This window comes from Myxine glutinosa, chromosome 5 (genome assembly GCF_964187855.1).
Source record: "Myxine glutinosa chromosome 5, kmMyxGlut1.1, whole genome shotgun sequence".
Lineage (NCBI taxonomy): Eukaryota > Metazoa > Chordata > Myxini > Myxiniformes > Myxinidae > Myxine > Myxine glutinosa.
Genome location: NC_136265.1, coordinates 144,068,700 through 144,086,764, shown reverse-complemented (window position 1 = coordinate 144,086,764; position 18,065 = coordinate 144,068,700). Strand labels below are relative to the sequence as shown.

The window sequence follows — 18,065 nt, the reverse complement described above, 5'->3', positions numbered from 1 at the left end:
TTTCTTCTTCCGTTTCCGGTCTCTTTTTCCAGAAGGGCTCCTGACCCTCCAACCACAACAACCCTTAATCGACTACACATTGATAAGCAAAGACCTGAATAGTAATTCACATACATTCACATAAATATGTAACACAACTCAGTGAAGCTTACACGGAGATTCAAAATCAGGGGGATTCCAAAACCGGAAAACTCATGAGTGATCCATTGGCATCATTCCATTTGAAAATCCCCTTCTGTACTTCTTACTTTCCCATAATCTTCTCCACTTTTCCACACATCATTATCCACTAACCTGAACTCACCTCATTCCGTGGTATTCCGTGCTCATCGCAGTTATTTGGACAAGGAAGCAGGTACTTGGGGCAGGTCTGTTTGTGTTCCTGTAGAACAGAGAAAAAGCAGTGAAGGAACACTCATGTCATGTCCGATTTCCATCAACACCTTCCACCGCAAATACATCCCACATCAAACAATCGCAAATCTCGATTCGGAGATGAAAATGGTATGGGGCTAACCAAGTGCAAGCTCCTTGCATCCGCCATTCAGTATTCTGCTTGATCCTCTCTGCGTGTCCGCATCTTCAAAACAAAGACACGATAATTGGCGACGAGGATTTTTTTTTCGGACCATGGCCGAAATGCCATGGAAAGGTCCTGGTGTATGTCGGGGACAACTTTTTTTGAACTTTTTTGCGCAGCAGCTGAGCTTTTATTTCATCACCAACGACATTGTCGAGGTCGAGGACGATACTTCTATCGTCCCTCTCGGCGGAAGTTTTCCGTTTGCTGTGCGACTTGATTTCGCCGGCGAGGATGTCGGATGATGCTGTTACCTACAAGTCCAAAGTGAAGACGTTGCAGGACCACATTAAACCAGGCAAGTCACCACAGTTATCGCGGTACGAGTTTGACAACCTGGTTCAGTTCCCCGATGAGAGGGTAGCTGATTTCGTGACCAGGCTCAAGCATCTGGCGGGGGATTGTGGTTTTGGTGACGATGAACGATCACAAAGATTGAAGTGTAGCGGTTACGGGAAGCATGACACAATCACCTTGCACCGGCCGATGACGTAACCGGCAGGCGGTTACTTGCCCGGACTCGCCCGGACTTGCCTTGCCCGGGCGGACTCTCGATTTGCATACCACGCCCCGTTGAAAGGCGTGGCTGACTTATTTGCATACCACGCCCCGCCTGAGAGGCGTGGCTTTTGTGTGGTGAACTTTTGATATAAATTGCCGCCTGTGTTAACGGGCTATTCAGTGCTTTTGAGTTCTTTCGAGTTGAGCTAAAATAAATAGCTCAGTGAAACTTCGTTCCTGGTGTCGTCCATTTTGTCCGGCTTTATCGTGCGAGCATAGCTCCACAATTGGTGACCCCTTTTCAAAAACATGGCGATGGAGTCATCTGTAGCTTTGAAGCTCCCTGGCTTTTGGGAATCGCACACGGCCGTCTGGTTCGCCCAAGCAGATTCTCAATTCGCCATGCGGAACATTACGGAGGACACGACGCGCTACCACCATGTAGTCTCCGAGCTCAACGCCTCCTCTGCTGCCCGAGTCCTGAGCTTCCTACAGAACCCGCCGAACGCCGACAAATACGGCGCGCTCAAAGGCCTACTACTCAGTGCATTTGGACTCATGGAGACCGAACACGCGCGACAACTGCTCGACCTCCCAGAGCTGGGTGAGGCCCGTCCATCCGAACGCATGGACCACATGCTTGCTCTACTCGGTGACCACAGCCCAGATTTCCTCTTCCGCTAGCTGTTCCTCCGGTAGCTACCTGGGCAGGTACGATTAGCTTTGGGTAATTCGCCCATCACGGACCCTCGCGCCCTGGCCAAGGAGGCCGATAAATTTTTCTCGGCCAGGCGACACGTCGGAGCGGCCGCATGGCACCCTGGGCCGACCGAGGCAATGCCCGCGCCACGTCCGGCGCCACCACCGGCCGAGTTAGCGCCACTGGCGGCAGCGGCCGCCGCGACGCCCTGTCGACCGAACCCGACACGACCGCCGGAGCCTCCACCAGAGCGGACCATGTGCTACTACCACGCCAGGTTCGGGCAGAAGGCCAGAACGTGCCGCCCACCGTGCACTTTCGGCAGGTCGGGAAACGACCAGGCCGGCGCTCGCTGCCTGCCATGAGCGTCGGCCATTCAGGCAGCCTTCTGTTTATTACGGACACAGCGTCCGGGCGGCGTTTTTTGTGCGACACCGGCGCTCAGCTGAGCGTGATACCCGCCTCGGTGCAGGACAAACAGGCCGCGCTTTGCGGCCCCGCTTTGGTCGCCGCAAACGGCTCCTCCATCCGCACCTTCGGTTCACGCAGCGTCACATTCTGCTTTGGGGGCCAACGCTTCAGGTGGGACTTCATCACGGCGAACGTGCCCATGGCCTTGCTGGGTGCAGATTTTCTGTGCGCGCATGGGCTTTTGGTGGGCGTCAAATGGCGTCGGCTCATCAACGCGGAGACCTTCAGCTCGCTCGCTTGCTCATTGAGCGGCTCCGCACCAACCAAGCTAGCCTGCGCGCTCCCGGCCGCGGACGATTTCACCCGCCTGCTCGCCGAGTTTCCCGCCCTCACGCAGCCGACGTTTTCAGCCATCGCCGTCAAACACGGCGTCGAACACCATAACCGACCACAGGTCCACCGGTCTACGCCAGGGCTCGTCGCCTCGACCCGACCAAACTCGCCGTGGCGAAGGCGGAATTCGACGCGCTGGAGCGATTGGGCATTGTGCGGCGTTCGAATAGTGCGTGGGCCTCGCCCCTGCACATCATGCCAAAACCGGGTGGCGGACGGCGACCATGCGGCGATTACCGCCGCCTCAACGACGCCACCACCCCCGACCGGTACCCGATACCACACATACAGGACTTTTCCGCCCGTTTGGCGGGGCGGGTGATCTTTTCCAAGGTCGACCTCATTCGGGGGACCACCAGGTACCCATCCGGCCGGCCGACGTGCCGAAGATGGCGGTAATCACACCTTTTGGCCTCTTCGAGTTCCTTCGCATGCCGTTCGGCCTTAAGAACGCGGCCCAGGCCTTCCAGCGGCTGATGCACAGCGTGCTGCGCGACCTCACCTTCCTTTTCGTCTACTTGGACGACATTCTCGTTGCCAGCACTTCCCGGGCGGAGCACCTCATCCACCTGCGCACGCTTTTTGAGCGACTCGGCCAGCACGGCCTCATCATCAACCCGGCGAAATTCCAGTTTGGCGTAACGGCCGTCGACTTCCTGGGGCACCGCATCACGAAGCGCGGGGCCGTCCCGCTGCCTACCAAGGTGGAGGCAGTCACAAGTTTCCCGTGCCCCCGCTCCATCAAGGCCCTACAGGAATTTTTGGGGATGGTAAATTTCTACCACCGGTTCGTGCCTCGCGCCGCCCAACTCATGCGCCCCCTGTAGGAAGTCCTCCGGGGCAAGCCAGCCAAGCACGACGTCGCCTGGACCAAAGAGATAGACGAGGCATTCACGGGCGCTAAGCTGGCCCTCGCCAACGTGACCATACTGGCGCACCCGGCGCTCGACGCACCCATCGCCCTCACCACGGACGCTTCCGACTACGCGGTGGGCACCGTGCATGAACAGTGGGTGAACGGGGCTTGGCAACCGCTGGCCTTCTTCAGCCGGCAGCTTCGCCCTAACGAGCGCAAGTATAGCGCATTCGACCGAGAGCTCCTCGGCCTTTACCTGGCCGTTCGCCACTTCCGCCATCTTTTAGAGGGCCGCCTGTTCACGGCGTTTGTGGACCACAAACCCCTGGTCTTCGCCATGGCCAAGGTTGCAGAGCCGTGGTCGGCCCGCCAGCAGCGCCACCTCTCCGCCGTGTCCGAATTTACGACGGACATCCGGCACGTCGTGGGCAAGGACAACGCTGTGGCCGATTGCCTCTCCCGGTCCGGCGCGAACGCCGTCCACCTTGGTGTGGACTTCGCCCGCATGGCGGCCGACCAGACCGCCGACCCCACGGTGCAAGCCCTCCGGACAGCGGACACAGGCCTGCGGTTGGCCGACGTCCCCTTCGAGGACACAGCCACAATTCTCCTGTGCGACGTTTCCCTGGGCCAACCTCGCCCCATCGTGCCCACTGGATGGCAGCGGCACATTTTTGACGCCCTCCACGGCCTTTCGCACCCGGGCCGGAAAGCGTCGCAGAAGCTCGTGGCAGCGAAATTCGTCTGGCACGGGCTCCGTAAGGACGTCCGCGACTGGGCCAACGCCTATGTCGCCTGCCAGCGTGCGAAGGTCCACCGGCACACCCAGGCCATGTTGGCACCATTGGACGTGCCCGCGCGGTGCTTCGACCACGTCAATGTGGACCTGGTGGGACCACTTCCTTCCTCGCGGGGCTTCACCAACCTCCTCACGATGGTGGACAGGACCACCAGGTGGCCGGAGGCCGTCCCGCTGGCATCAACAACATCCGCCGACGTGGCGCAGGCCTTCATTGGCACCTGGATTGCCCGTTTCGGCGCCCCCTCGGACATCTCCTCCGACAGAGGCCTGCAATTCACCTCCGAGCTTTGGGGCACGGTCGCCCAGGCCTTGGGGGTCAAGCTACACCGCACCACGGCCTACCACCCCCAAGCCAACGGCTTGTGCGAGCGGTTCCACCGCTCGATGAAGGCCGCTCTCAGGGCCAGCCTCCAGGACGACGGTTGGGCCGACAGGCTCCCGTGGGTCCTATTGGGCCTCCGAACGGCCCCTAAAGAGGACCTCCAGGCTTCCACCGCCGAGCTGGTCTACGGCCAGCCACTGCGCGTGCCGGGCGAGTTCATCCCTGACGCCACCGGCCCCTGGTCCGTGGCTCGCCAACGCTCGGTCCTCCAGGAGGCCGCCAGGAGATTTGCCCCCATGCCCACGTCCCACCACGGCTGCCCCCAACCCCACATCCCCCCAGCACTTCGCACTGCAGAGTACGTTTTTATCCGGAACGACGCACACCGGGGACCGCTCCGGCCGACGTATGATGGACCTTTCCGGGTCCTGAAGAGGGACGACAAGTCGTTCATCATTGACATCGGCGGCAAACCGGACCGCATCTCCGTGGACCGCCTCAAGCCGGCCCATTTGGACCTCCACCAACCTCCACGGTTGGCCCTTCCTCCACGACGGGGCCGTCCCCTGTCAACCAAGCCCCCCGCCCGACCATCCACCGCCACGCCACCTACCACCCCCACACAAATCGCCAGGGGTCGTTTCGGCCGGGTCATCAAGACCCCCCTCAAACTGACTCTCCCGGTGCAAGTTAATTCTGGGGGGGCGCATGTAGCGGTTACCGGAAGCATGACACAATCACCTTGCACCGGCCGATGACGTAACCGGCGGGCGGTTACTTGCCCGGACGTGTCCGGACTTGCCTTGCCCGGGCGGACTCTCGATTTGCATACCACGCGCCGTTGAGAGGCATGGCTGACTTATTTGCATACCATGCCCCGCCTGAGAGGCGTGGCTTTTGTGTGGTGAACTTTTGATATAAATTGCCGCCCGTGTTAACGGGCTATTCATTGCTTTTGAGTTCTTTCGAGTTGAGCTAAAATAAATAGCTCAGTGAAACTTCGTTCCAGGTGCCGTCGATTTTGTCCGGCTTTATCGTGCGATCATAGCTCCACAGAAGGATCGTTTTAGCTCGGGGTTGCGAGATGAGAAGATCGTCGTGTCAATTTTACGGATAAGGTCTGAAGAGATTACGTTTGCTAAAGCGGTTGAAATTGCGGCTGTTGTGGAACAAGCTAGAAAGGATGTTCGTGCCATTGTTGGGGAGGTCTCGGCGGTTAATGCCATAGCTGCTGGAGGGTCACGTGCTCACAATTCTCCAACTGGGTCGGCGGATTGGGATTCTTCTTATTATTATTATTCCTCCCGGGTACACGTAAGCAGTGCGTTGCAGGTACAGCGACCACAGCAGCCTTGTCAGGGGTGTGGTGGTTCACATTCTCGTGGGAGCTGTCATTTCGGAATGCGGTGTGTTACCGGTGTGATAAGACAGGACATGTGCGGAGGGTCTGTCTGGGCTGGGCACCATCATCGGTTGATGTGGTCGGGGCTGGCAGTGAGTTTGATCAACAGGGCATGTTTCCGATGGCGTCAGCTGTGAATCACCCCTTTGTGGTGGCTGTCAGTGTGAATTGCAGGCCAGTCAGCTTCATGGTGGATCAGTCAGTCAGTCTCATAAGTAAACGGATCTGGCGTCATTTGGGTTGTCTGGTGTTAGCCTCGATACACACTACCCTTCGTACTTACACATGGGAGATGATTAAGCAATTAGGCTTGATGGATGTACTGTATTGGTTCGTTATCCGGACCAGCAAGCGGTGTTGCCCCTGCATGTGGTTGATGGTTCTGGACCATCTCTACTTGGTCGTGATTGGTTGCACACCATTCGTCTGGATTGGGCAAACATTTACTGTCCAGACGTCATTTCCGTCTCCTTCACGCTTGGAGGGGATCTTGGAAAGCACCAAGTTCTATTCAGGCCTGAACTTGGGAAGCTCAAAGGTGCTCAAGGCCACGTGCACCTGAAGGAGGGTGTCAGTCCACGATTCTGTAAGCCTAGACCGGTGCCATATGCCCTTCGTGATCGGGTCAAAGCGGAGCTCGATCAATTAGAAAAGATTGGAGTCATTGAACCGGTGGAACACTCTGAGTGGGCAATGCCCGTGGTCACACTGCTTAAGTGGAATGGAGGTATTCACCTGTTTGGTGATTTTAAAGCAACTGTTAACCTCAACCTCTGCGTGGAGCAGTATCCACTGCCATCCATTGACGAGATATATTCAAAGTTTGCGGGGAGTCGGTACTTCACGAAGTTGGTCTTGCGTGATGAGTACTTTCATCTTGAGATTGTGCCAGAGGATCGTCACATCCTTACCTTCAATACGTGTCAAGGTATGTACCAGTATACCTGTCTTTGTTTCGGGATCGCTTCAGCTCCGGCAATGTGGCAGAAGGCGATGGATCGTCTTTGTACCGACTTACCTGCACAATGCTACTTGGATGACATCCTCATTACGGGAGCCACGGTCGAACAACATCTTGAGAACATTGACAAGGTGATGTCCAAGTTATCTGCTCATGGCCTTCGCTTGATCAAGGACAAATGCTTATTCTTTCAGAAGCGAGTGGAGTACCTGGGGCATGTCATCACCCCAGAGGGGCTGTCAAAAGCCCCTCAGAAAGTCAACGCTTAGGCCGACATGTCCAGCCCACGGGACAAAGTTCAGCTTTGTTCCTTCATTGGGCTTGCTGAGTATTACCAGAGGTATGTCAGCAACCTAAGCATTGAGCTTACTCCGCTGACTCGCATGCTGCGTCAAAATGTTCGTTGGAGGTGGAGCTCGACGGAACAAGCAGCATTCAAATGAGTCAAAGCTCGCCTTACTGCAGTCACAGTACTCGCACATTATAAACCTTCGCATCCTCTCATTCTGGCATGTGAAAGCTCGCAGTACAGCATCGGTGCCGTCTTGTCTCAGGTAATGAGTGACGGTGCTGAGCGTCCGGTGTGTTATGTGTCACGTGCTCTGACAGCCGCAGAGCAGAACTATGCTCAGATTGAGCGTGAAGCGCTGAGTTTGGTATGGGGCGTGTTGAAATTTCGTCAGTACTTAATAGGTCGGCATTTTCTCCTACAAACTGATCATCAGCCGCTTCAGTTCTTGTTTAAATCCTCAGATAGGCATTCCAGGCACTACCGCTGCTCGACTACAGAGATGGTGTCTCGTCCTCAATGCGTACGATTATGAAATCAAATTTCGTGTTTCAGAATGGCACGCTAACTGTGATGGCCTGTCTCGATTTCTGTCTACAAAGGCTGGTGCCGAACCTGCAGATGAGGTCGAGGTGTTCATGTTGGAACAGATTGAATCTGGTCCGGTAATCGCTGCGGAAGTGGCCGCTGCCATTCGTCGTGATCCTATGCTGTCACGTGTTGTGCAGTTGTTTTATCAGGTTCTTGGCGCGAGTTGCCCTCGATGTCAAAATATGCTCCATATGTGTCGCGTGCGTTCGAGCTGTCTTTAGTACAAGGTTGGGTAATGTGGGGCATGAGGGCGGTCATTCCTGCTTCGTTATGTCAGCGCTGTCTCAATGAGTCGCATGAGGGTCATTTGCGTATGGTCAAAACAAAGAGTTTAGCCTGGAGTTCGTTGTGGTGGCCCGGGCTTAATGTGGACATCAAGCGGACGGTAAAAGCATGTGATACGTGTCAAACTGATGCTGATAATCCCTCACGTGTGTCGTTCTTATGGCCGCCTGCTGATAGAATGTGGCAGCGCGTTCATGTAGATTTTGCAGGGCCAGTCATGGGCCACATGTTTCTGATGGTGATCGACGCTTACTCAAAGTGGCCAAAAGTAGCTATAATGGAGTCCACCTCGGCAGAGAACACGGTGGAGCATCTGCAGAGTATTTTTGCGAACAAGGGGGTTCCGGAGATTTTAGTTTCGGATAATGGTTCACAGGTTGTATCTGAGGTGTTTGCTGTGTTCATGTGTGTTAATGGTATCAAACACCTGAGGTCAGCACCTTACCACCCAGCTACAAATGGCAAGGCTGAGTCATTTGTCAAAGCATTGAAACATGCCTTGCATAGAGGCCAAGCGGTTTGATCTGTGCAGAGTAGGGTAGATGTGTTTTTGCATGCCTATTGTAATTCAGTGCATTCCACTACACAGGAAACGCCTGCATTCCGCATGTATGGCCGACAGTTGCGGTCACGCCTGGATTTGCTTCGAACTGGTGCATCTGAAGTTGTTACGGCGACCAATGTTCGTTCATCCACGGTGGACCAGCCAGTTTTGGCACGGGACTATGTACACCGACAGAAATGGGTGCCGGCTGTTGTGGTCCGAGTGTTTGGTCCGGTTAACTACCTTGTTCATACTTCGGCCGGGCATATCTGGAAACGTCATGTGAATCAGTTGTTGGCTCGCGGGTCCGGTCATTCACACAAAACCAATTCCATTCCGCCGTGAGATGTGTTCCATTGAGATGCCAGTGACCACGTTTCGGCCAGCTTCCCATCCATCTGTGGAGCCGGATGTTCATGGCAGTGAGAGTAGTGTGGATGTTCTTCCGGGTACGGTTGAGTCTAGTTTGGTGTCTGGTGGGGAGCCGTCATCTGTTTCCAATGCCTCACCATCACCGGTCGTGTCCACGGCTCAATGTCCGCGTGTTTCTTCTCGACGTATTGTGCGACCAGCATATTTGAAAGACTATGTGACTTAAGGGGGGGAGGAGTGAGGCCGCTGTGAGCGGGGGCCTGTGTTGGGCCTATGTGAGGCCTGTGTTGCCTGGAATAAAGATGGTGCTTTCCCCTCTCTGCGTGTCCGCATCTTTATAACAAAGACACTACATATATGGCTTCAATGATCTCCTCTCATAGGAGTCTCATAGGTCACTCAACTTCTGAAATGTCAATACAAATAAAGAAAGGTCCAGTAATAGATGTAGAGACAAACTGACAGACTACTATGAAGGTAGCACCTGGACAAGAGTGGCAAGACAGAAAGGTCTAGATCCTGCAGTGAGCAGAATGATGATCCTGATTCAAACAGGGTCTTCATCAAAACTCAACCGTTAATGAAAGCACAGTATGTACCAGGTACAACAAGAAAGGTAACTGCATGATTAATATCAGAAAAGATTGCAAACTATTTGTGTAAATAAAAAATAACTAGCAAATAAAGACCTTGGCTGAGATGAGAAGATTATGCGAGGAGGGATGTAAGTAAGATGGCGGTGGAAAGACAGAGAAGAGAGTTGGCTGGGGATAGAGGGCAGTGGAGTAGTATTGTGCAAAAGGTGGAGCAGCAGCAAGTTGATAAAGGGCTATGAGGAGGAAGAAGATCTGAAGCTCATGAAATATAAAATCTCGGATTTCAGGCCGTCATGTTAATTGAATAAAGTCAACTTGCCTGATAAGGGCACATGTTGCTTGCACATTGTGTAAAGATCAGAGAAAGGAAACTGTCAAGTTAAGCAACTTCCTCTCCCCTCTTCCCTTCCCTTTTTCCACCAACCCTTCCTAATTTCTTTCTCCATTTTCCATTCTCCCTACCCCTACCACTATTCCCCCTCTCTCCTCCCATTCCCAGCCAAGCACGCCCCATCTTACAATCTCCCCCCTGCTCTCTCTCCTCTCTCCACTTGATCTTTCTTCCTGTCTAAGTTTCATGTTGCACTTCTTATATATCCATATTTCAATGTTTCTTCTCCACAATTTTGGTTTTCCTCTACTCCTAGGAAATAATTATGGAAAGGGAGGAAAAACTGGGTTAGCATGCAAATTCAGTAGCACGTGATAGAATCACATCTCATGTGTATAGATGAAATCATAGTGCAGTAACGTGTTGATATAGTACACCGTGATTGGCTGTCATGCAAGCAATCAGAAAGTGCAACACCTACAGAAGGCCTGCAAAAGTTAAGTGGTGATTCTTCATCGTGTGGTGAATATGTGGTGAAGTACATTAAGGGGCGGGATAATGGTGGAGAACTACTTTCCGATAGTTAACCACCAATTTCCGGAAAATACAACAACAACAACAACAACATGCATTTTAAGGCCATTTTCCCTACTAGAGCGGGGGTTAGCCTTGCGGTCCCCATGACAATCGTCTCTATCTTTCCCTATTTTCTGCATCTCTCCTTGTTAACCCCCTTGCCCGCATTTCTTCTTCCACCACCTTCAGCCAAGTCTTTCTCGGTCTTCCCCGTCCTCTACTTCCTTCTACATTCATTTCCATCACTCTTCTCAACCAGTCACTTTCATCCTTCCTCAACACATGACCAAACCATCTCAAATTGTTCCTCTTCACAGCATCCATCACAGGCTCTATTCCCATCATCTTTCGCAATTCATCATTTGTCTTCTTCTCTCTCTCAACGATACTCCGCAATAGATGAAATGATGAAATGACAATTTCAGGAAAATACCAGCCAAAATTCCATAATTATATTTATTTATTATAAAGAACACAAACTTACATGTCACTAAAGATTTCTTTGGTGATAAAGCTACAGTTAACTCAAAAATAAAGTAAGTTTATAAACACGATGTGTTCTAAAATATTTTCATTTTTCATACATTCATGAAGTGAAGTCCATGAGGTTACAACATCTCAAAGCCATTTAAAGGTTCATTACACACTTCATGCAGAAGATTGACTCATTTTACGAAGATCCTTTAACACATAAACCCATAATAATGGAATCTTGAACTGGATATTAACGGCAAAGTGAGATTAGTAAGCAAAGCCGGGACAGTGGCAGCTCGGGAGGCATGCTTCTGTGTATGCAAGTTATAAGTTGGATTTCAAAATCTCTGTTAGGAATGTCTCTAATTCATGTAATTCCTGCTCTTGAGACCGATGGCCGATCATAATAAAATATATATAAATAAACATCAGATTATCAGTGCAATCGGCCATGTAGATATTTCAGAAAACAAATGGGGGGAGGAAAGGGAGGGGACACTGCTCATGCTTCACTCTTTTTGGGCATTATTAAAATTTACTAAATATTTGGAATATCTACATAGCTAACTCTATATTAAAGGTTAAGTACAAATCTAATAATAATAAACATATGTGTGTGTGTCTCCTCCATAACTCCAATACTATGAAACCTAGCGGGCTGAAACTTTGCATACATACAAAGAGAACGCCAAGGGAATGCATGAATGAAAACTGGGAATTTGGGTAATTTAAACACCTTTTCAAGATAATTAACTCATCTCATCCTGAAAAAACAAATACAGGCTTATCCTTGTTCAGCCTGCTCTCCCTTGCAGGGGTCTTAATCCACCATTTTGTTTTTGCCTCTTGCCTTGGAAAAGGCCGCACTGGCCTCTGATGTATATTTGAACACTGAAAAACACATCTTTCATCGCCCGGGCAGTTGTACGAGGGAGGAGGGGGTAGGTGGTTTGGGAGGGGGTAATTGTGAGGGGAGGGGAAGGAAGGACATTTTCCTTCAATCATCGAAAAAGCCATGCCAGTGTTCATGCTCAAATGTCAAAAAGCCAGGCCAGTGTTTATACCTTTATTTAATTTCCACATATATTTTACAACTAAAATGTGATAAGTTCTATCATCTCATAACCTGAGCTGAGCTGCATGGGGTGGGACTGCCCGCCGCCCGGGCAATAGAAGATGTGTCTGGTGGTAAGGAGTGATGGGAGAAGGGAGGGAAAGGGTGGTAGTCTGGAAGGAGGTGGGAGGGGAAAAGGTGGGAGGAGGGAGAGGAAGGAGTGGGTGGGAGTCCAGAGGGAGGGTGGGTTAGGAGGAGGGAGGTTGAAGAGGTGAAGTCCGGAGGGAGAAGGTGAGAAGGGTGATGGGAAGGGGTGGGAGTCTGGAAGGAAAAAGGTGGGAGGAGGAAGAGGAAGGAGCGGGGTGGGAGTTGGGAGGAGGCAGGGGGAGGGTTGGAGGAGGGGAGTGGTGGGGGGAAAGGGTGGGAGTCCAGAGGGAGAGGGGTGGGTGGGAGGAGGGACCTGGCATTGCCTGGTCTTTGTGTTTGCCTGTCTGTCTGTCTGTCTGTCTGTGTGTGTGTGTGTGTGTGTGTGTGTGTTTGTGTGTAACACCAATCACACCCAAACTATTTGGCCAATTGTCACAAAACATGACACAGACCAAATTGGACCTGTTGAACATAGGCTACTTGGGTTTTTATGACTATGGCTGATGATGATATCGCTAAATGAAATTCTAAATTATATTGTGCCAGTTTGTGGGTGTGGCCTCGACGTCACCTGTTCCCGCCCCTTCCAGGCACCAGGCTTGACTTCGTTCTCCCTCACATTGCCCTCCCAAGTTGGGGGCTGTGAGATGTTTGAGAGTTGTGTTGTTTTTTAAAGATTTTTCTTTGCTTTGTTTTGTTCTTGGCGGAGTTAAACCCGTAATTTATTTTGTTCCACAATTTTGTGTTTCCCTGTCCGGATTTTTTTGTTTGTTTGATGGGGCCTCCCATCTGCAGACGGTCGTGCCAATGCATCGTCGATGTGAGTTCATGGGGGACTTGTCCTAGCCGGTTTGTGAAGGACTCGGGCCGGTCGGGGACTTCCCTCCAGCCAACCCAACAGGAGCGGCGTGGCTTGATAGTTGTGGGCATTGGAGAGGGTGGAGGGAGAAGAAGTTCCCTTGGCATTCTCTTGAGGGGACTTTATTCGGACATTGTCTGTGGTCGGTGAATGACTTTATAGTGTTATTGTCTTTTTCAGAGGCTTGAAACATGCTTTAGCAGCAAATGTACTGTTACTTTGGTTCTTCTGTCTATGCTCAGTTCCTGGTGGAGTAATAAAATGCATAATCCCTGGGGTGTTTGTGTTTGGGTGGAAAGGCTCTATGGCTGGGGATTGAGCCCTGTTTACCACCCCCTTGGAAATGTGGAGTGTGGGGTTCAATGGTTGTTGATAAAGTCCAGACGCTGCCCCTACCCCACCCCGGCAATTATCTTGCCCCCCGACAGCCTGCCGGTTCTCCTGCCATTCCCGCTCCCCCCGCCCACCCCCACCATCACCCCTCCCCAGCCATCCAACTCTCCTGATTTCCCCCCTTGACCCTCAAACTCTCCAACCCTGCCCAGGCATCCCCCCCCCCCCTCCTCCTCCCCCTCCAGCCCTCCAATTATCCTACCCCCTCTGCTCTCCAACTCTCCTACACCTCTCCCTTCTTAATTTTTCTCGCTGAGAAGGACCAGTTACCCCTGCTAGTAGTAAATTAAGTCGCAGTCTGAAACCCTTCTGGTTATGACTTTTATTACGGAACATTATTTATTTGTATTTGCTGTAGGGTTTTCTTGATTTTGAAGAGTTTGGCCTCGGGTGTTGTCGTAAATAATATCGATGGGAGCATAAATTCGTGCCATTTTCTAAAGATCGAAAGTGGTGGGAGTGGGGTGGGGAGTAAAGGTGAGCCATGTCGCAAGCAATGTCCCAAAAGGTGAGGTTGGGGGTAAACACGGTTGCATTTTTATTTAGGTCATTTGGAGTTGGAAAAGGCTGGCAGGATAGTAGAGAGGCATCCACACTAATCTCTGAGCAGTCTGGCCTGTGTTCAAATCCTGACCCAGCTGCCAGCACCATGAACAAATAACAAATCCCTGCCATAATCTACAGGGGGCGCTGCATCAGCAGCACAGCTGCACTCCAGGAAGTGATGCTACCCACAGCCATGTGCTGCATATACAAGCTGATGACGATGGCGATGGAGAACATAAGGAAATGTTCTCAGCCATGAGTGCAAAAAAAAAAAAACTACAAAAGAGAAAGGAAATACAGCGAGTGAGTGGAGGAGGGGTGGGGATTGGGGAGGGATGGGGGAAGAATGGGATATCTGCAGGGCATTGCCACAAAGCAACACCCAATAGGGCAGCATAAAAAAATAACTGGAAAAATTTACATCAACACAAAAAAATCCAGGAATTTCAGAATTTAAATAGTTCCAAGGAGCAAAACAAACTTTATTTTGAAACTTTTATGTAAAGAAACCCACCAGGCAGCATTACAACTGAAAATAACTTCATTTTTAATGGTCGTCAAACACCCAATTTTGTTGAGAATGTGGATATAAATAAGACAACATTAGTAAAAACCAGTAAAGACGAAATAAATAATACAAACAATAAAAGTTGATGGGGAGAAGCGAGTACAAGTGGCACGAAGTGATGAAAATATTCAAGCGGAGATGCATTAGTTCTTTAGGAAACCCCACAGCGGTATGTCATTTGGGGCCTAATACTAGTACATAAACTAGGAGGGTGAAGATAGACACACAAGCACTCTCACCTCAAGCTGGACACATGGCACCGGAGCGCTGCAGAACTTGCAGAACTCCAGGCGAAAGGGGCATGTCACATGGTGTTGAGGCATGTAGAGTCGTGCCAGGTGCACGGAGCAGGCGGCATTGTGACAAGCGACCAGTTCGTACGGACAGGTGTCCAAATGCACCTGCAGCAAACAGCATGGCCAAGTCTCCACTGAACCCACGTCAAACCGCACAACCCACGTCAAAGCCATTGCTCCCCGTGGCACACTCCATCCGCAGCTGCCAATAAATGTTTCCATTCCCCACACGACTCACATCTCCTCCATTTCTCACCCCCAGAGGCATCTCAAGATAAATGAAGCTATTTTACAAGCAGCCCGGACCGAAAGAAATGCGCTTGCTCTGTGATTTAAGCAGCTGGATGTGAGCTGGGTATGTAACTAAAATGTAATGTACCAGCAGGATCACCCAAACTGGATCCAGACCGTACCACAGACAATTCACGTTCACGAAACTCGCCCGACGCCTGTTTGAAGGTGAAAACAAACAACAAAAGCAGAGCAGGCTGGTAATGATCCCTCGACTGCATGCGTCCATGTTTTGCTGCATCGTCGCTGCATTCACCGGAATAATTATACAATTCCCATTCAATGGCACACGGACATTTAATGATAGACTAATTGCGCACCTGCACAGAAATGTGGCACACGGACATTTAATGATAGACTAATTGCGCACCTGCACAGAAATGTGAGAAATATTTATGGTGTGAAAACCTTTGTGAATTTTAAAAGATGCAATCAGTAATCATTCGTGCTCATTAGGGGATTTTCAGCTCATTCAAAGCTGTTACAAAGTGTGATGAATGATTGGGCAGGTAGCCAGGGATATTTCCTAATTAAGTTGTGCAACATGCAAGATGGATCTCTCTGGATTGATCCCAGTTGTATTAGAACGTGAGCTGCCTTTGTTTTCAGGATCGCTTTTGTGCATATATGATGTTGTCCGCCAGGATCTGGGCTGGACGCGTAGCGAGAATAACGGACAATTGCTGTGTGAAAGAATTACAAACTGGAAATCTAGAGACAAGACCTGGAAGAAGTGGAGGAAGACAAAATATTACATGGAGTGACTCCATCTTAAAATCCATTGGAGAAGCAGAGGAAGATAAAATATTACATGGAGAGCCTAATGTAAAAATTTATTGGAGAAGCAGAGGAAGATCAAATATTACATGGAAAGACTCAATCTTAAAATTAATTGGAGAAGAGGAGGAAGACCAAATATTACATGGAGAGACTCGATCTTAAAAAGTAATTGGAGAAGTGGATGAAGACCAAATATTACATGGAGAGTCTGGATCTTAAAATTAATTGGAGAAGTGGATGAAGACCAAATATTACATGGAGAGTCTGGATCTTAAAATTAATTTGAGAAGTGGATGAAGACCAAATATTACATGGAGAGCCTAATGTAAAAATTTATTGGAGAAGCAGAGGAAGATCAAATATTACATGGAGAGACTCGATCTTAAAAATTAATTGGAGAAGAGGAGGAAGACCAAATATTACATGGAGAGACTCGATCTTAAAAATTAATTGGAGAAGTGGATGAAGACCAAATATTACATGGAGAGACTCGATCTTAAAATTAATTGGAGAAGTGGATGAAGACCAAATATTACATAGAGAGTCTGGATCTTAAAATTAATTGGAGAAGTGGATGAAGACCAAATATTACATAGAGAGTCTGGATCTTAAAATTAATTGGAGAAGTGGATGAAGACCAAATATTACATGGAGAGACTAAATCTTAAAATTAATTGGAGAAATGGATGAACACCAAATATTACATGGAGAGACTAAATCTTAAAATTAATTGGAGAAATGGATGAAGACCAAATATTACATGGAGAGACTAAATCTTAAAATTAATTGGAGAAGTGGATGAAGACCAAATATTACATGGTGAGACTGGATCTTAAAATTAATTGGACAAGTGGATGAAGACCAAGTATTACATGGAGAGACTAAATCTTAAAATTAATTGGAGAAATGGATGAAGACCAAATATTACATGGAGAGACTGGATCTTAAAATCCATTGGAGAAGCAGAGGAAGATAAAATATTACATGGAGAGCCTAATGTAAAAATTTATTGGAGAAGCAGAGGAAGATCAAATATTACATGGAAAGACTCAATCTTAAAATTAATTGGAGAAGAGGAGGAAGACCAAATATTACATGGAGAGACTCGATCTTAAAATTAATTGGAGAAGTGGAGGAAGACAAAATATTACATGGAGAGACTCCATCTTAAAATCCATTGGCGAAGCAGAGGAAGATAAAATATTACATGGAGAGCCGAATGTAAAAATTTATTGGAGAAGCAGAGGAAGATCAAATATTACATGGAAAGACTGGATCTTAAAATTAATTGGAGAAGTGGATGAAGACCAAATATTACATGGAGAGACTCGATCTTAAAATTAATTGGAGAAGTGGATGAAGACCAAATATTACATAGAGAGTCTGGATCTTAAAATTAATTGGAGAAGTGGATGAAGACCAAATATTACATAGAGAGGCTGGATCTTAAAATTAATTGGAGAAGTGGATGAAGACCAAATATTACATGGAGAGACTAAATCTTAAAATTAATTGGAGAAATGGATGAAGACCAAATATTACATGGAGAGACTAAATCTTAAAATTAATTGGAGAAATGGATGAAGACCAAATATTACATGGAGAGACTAAATCTTAAAATTAATTGGAGAAATGGATGAAGACCAAATATTACATGGAGAGACTAAATCTTAAAATTAATTGGAGAAATGGATGAAGACCAAATATTACATGGAGAGACTAAATCTTAAAATTAATTGGAGAAATGGATGAAGACCAAATATTACATGGAGAGACTAAATCTTAAAATTAATTGGAGAAGTGGATGAAGACCAAATATTACATGGTGAGACTGGATCTTAAAATTAATTGGACAAGTGGATGAAGACGAAATATTACATGGAGAGACTAAATCTTAAAATTAATTGGAGAAGTGGATGAAGACCAAGTATTACATGGAGAGACTAAATCTTAAAATTAATTGGAGAAATGGATGAAGACCAAATATTACATGGTGAGACTGGATCTTAAAATTAATTGGAGAAGTGGATGAAGACCAAATATTACATGGAGAGACTGGATCTTAAAATTAATTGGAGAAGTGGATGAAGACCAAATATTACATGGAGAGTCTGGATCTTAAAATTAATTGGAGAAGTGGAGGAA

At 49.0% G+C, this 18,065-nt stretch overlaps 1 protein-coding gene across 3 annotated transcripts in view; it reads right to left on the bottom strand.

Annotated features, from left to right (window-relative positions):
• The window catches only part of LOC137414648 (TNF receptor-associated factor 3-like), a 92,487-nt gene that overhangs the window by 50,119 nt on the left and 24,303 nt on the right, over positions 1–18,065 (bottom strand). For 2 of the 3 annotated variants that reach the window (XM_078778814.1, XM_078778815.1), the window contains 2 exons: positions 14,793–14,954; positions 305–382 (listed from right to left, as the gene is read on the bottom strand). In XM_078778814.1, coding sequence (XP_078634940.1) covers positions 305–382; positions 14,793–14,954 — 240 coding nt within the window. Of the gene's footprint in view, positions 1–304; positions 383–14,792; positions 14,955–15,228; positions 15,461–15,510; positions 16,016–18,065 lie in introns of those variants that run through there. The other variant, XM_078778817.1, reaches the window with a different exon arrangement.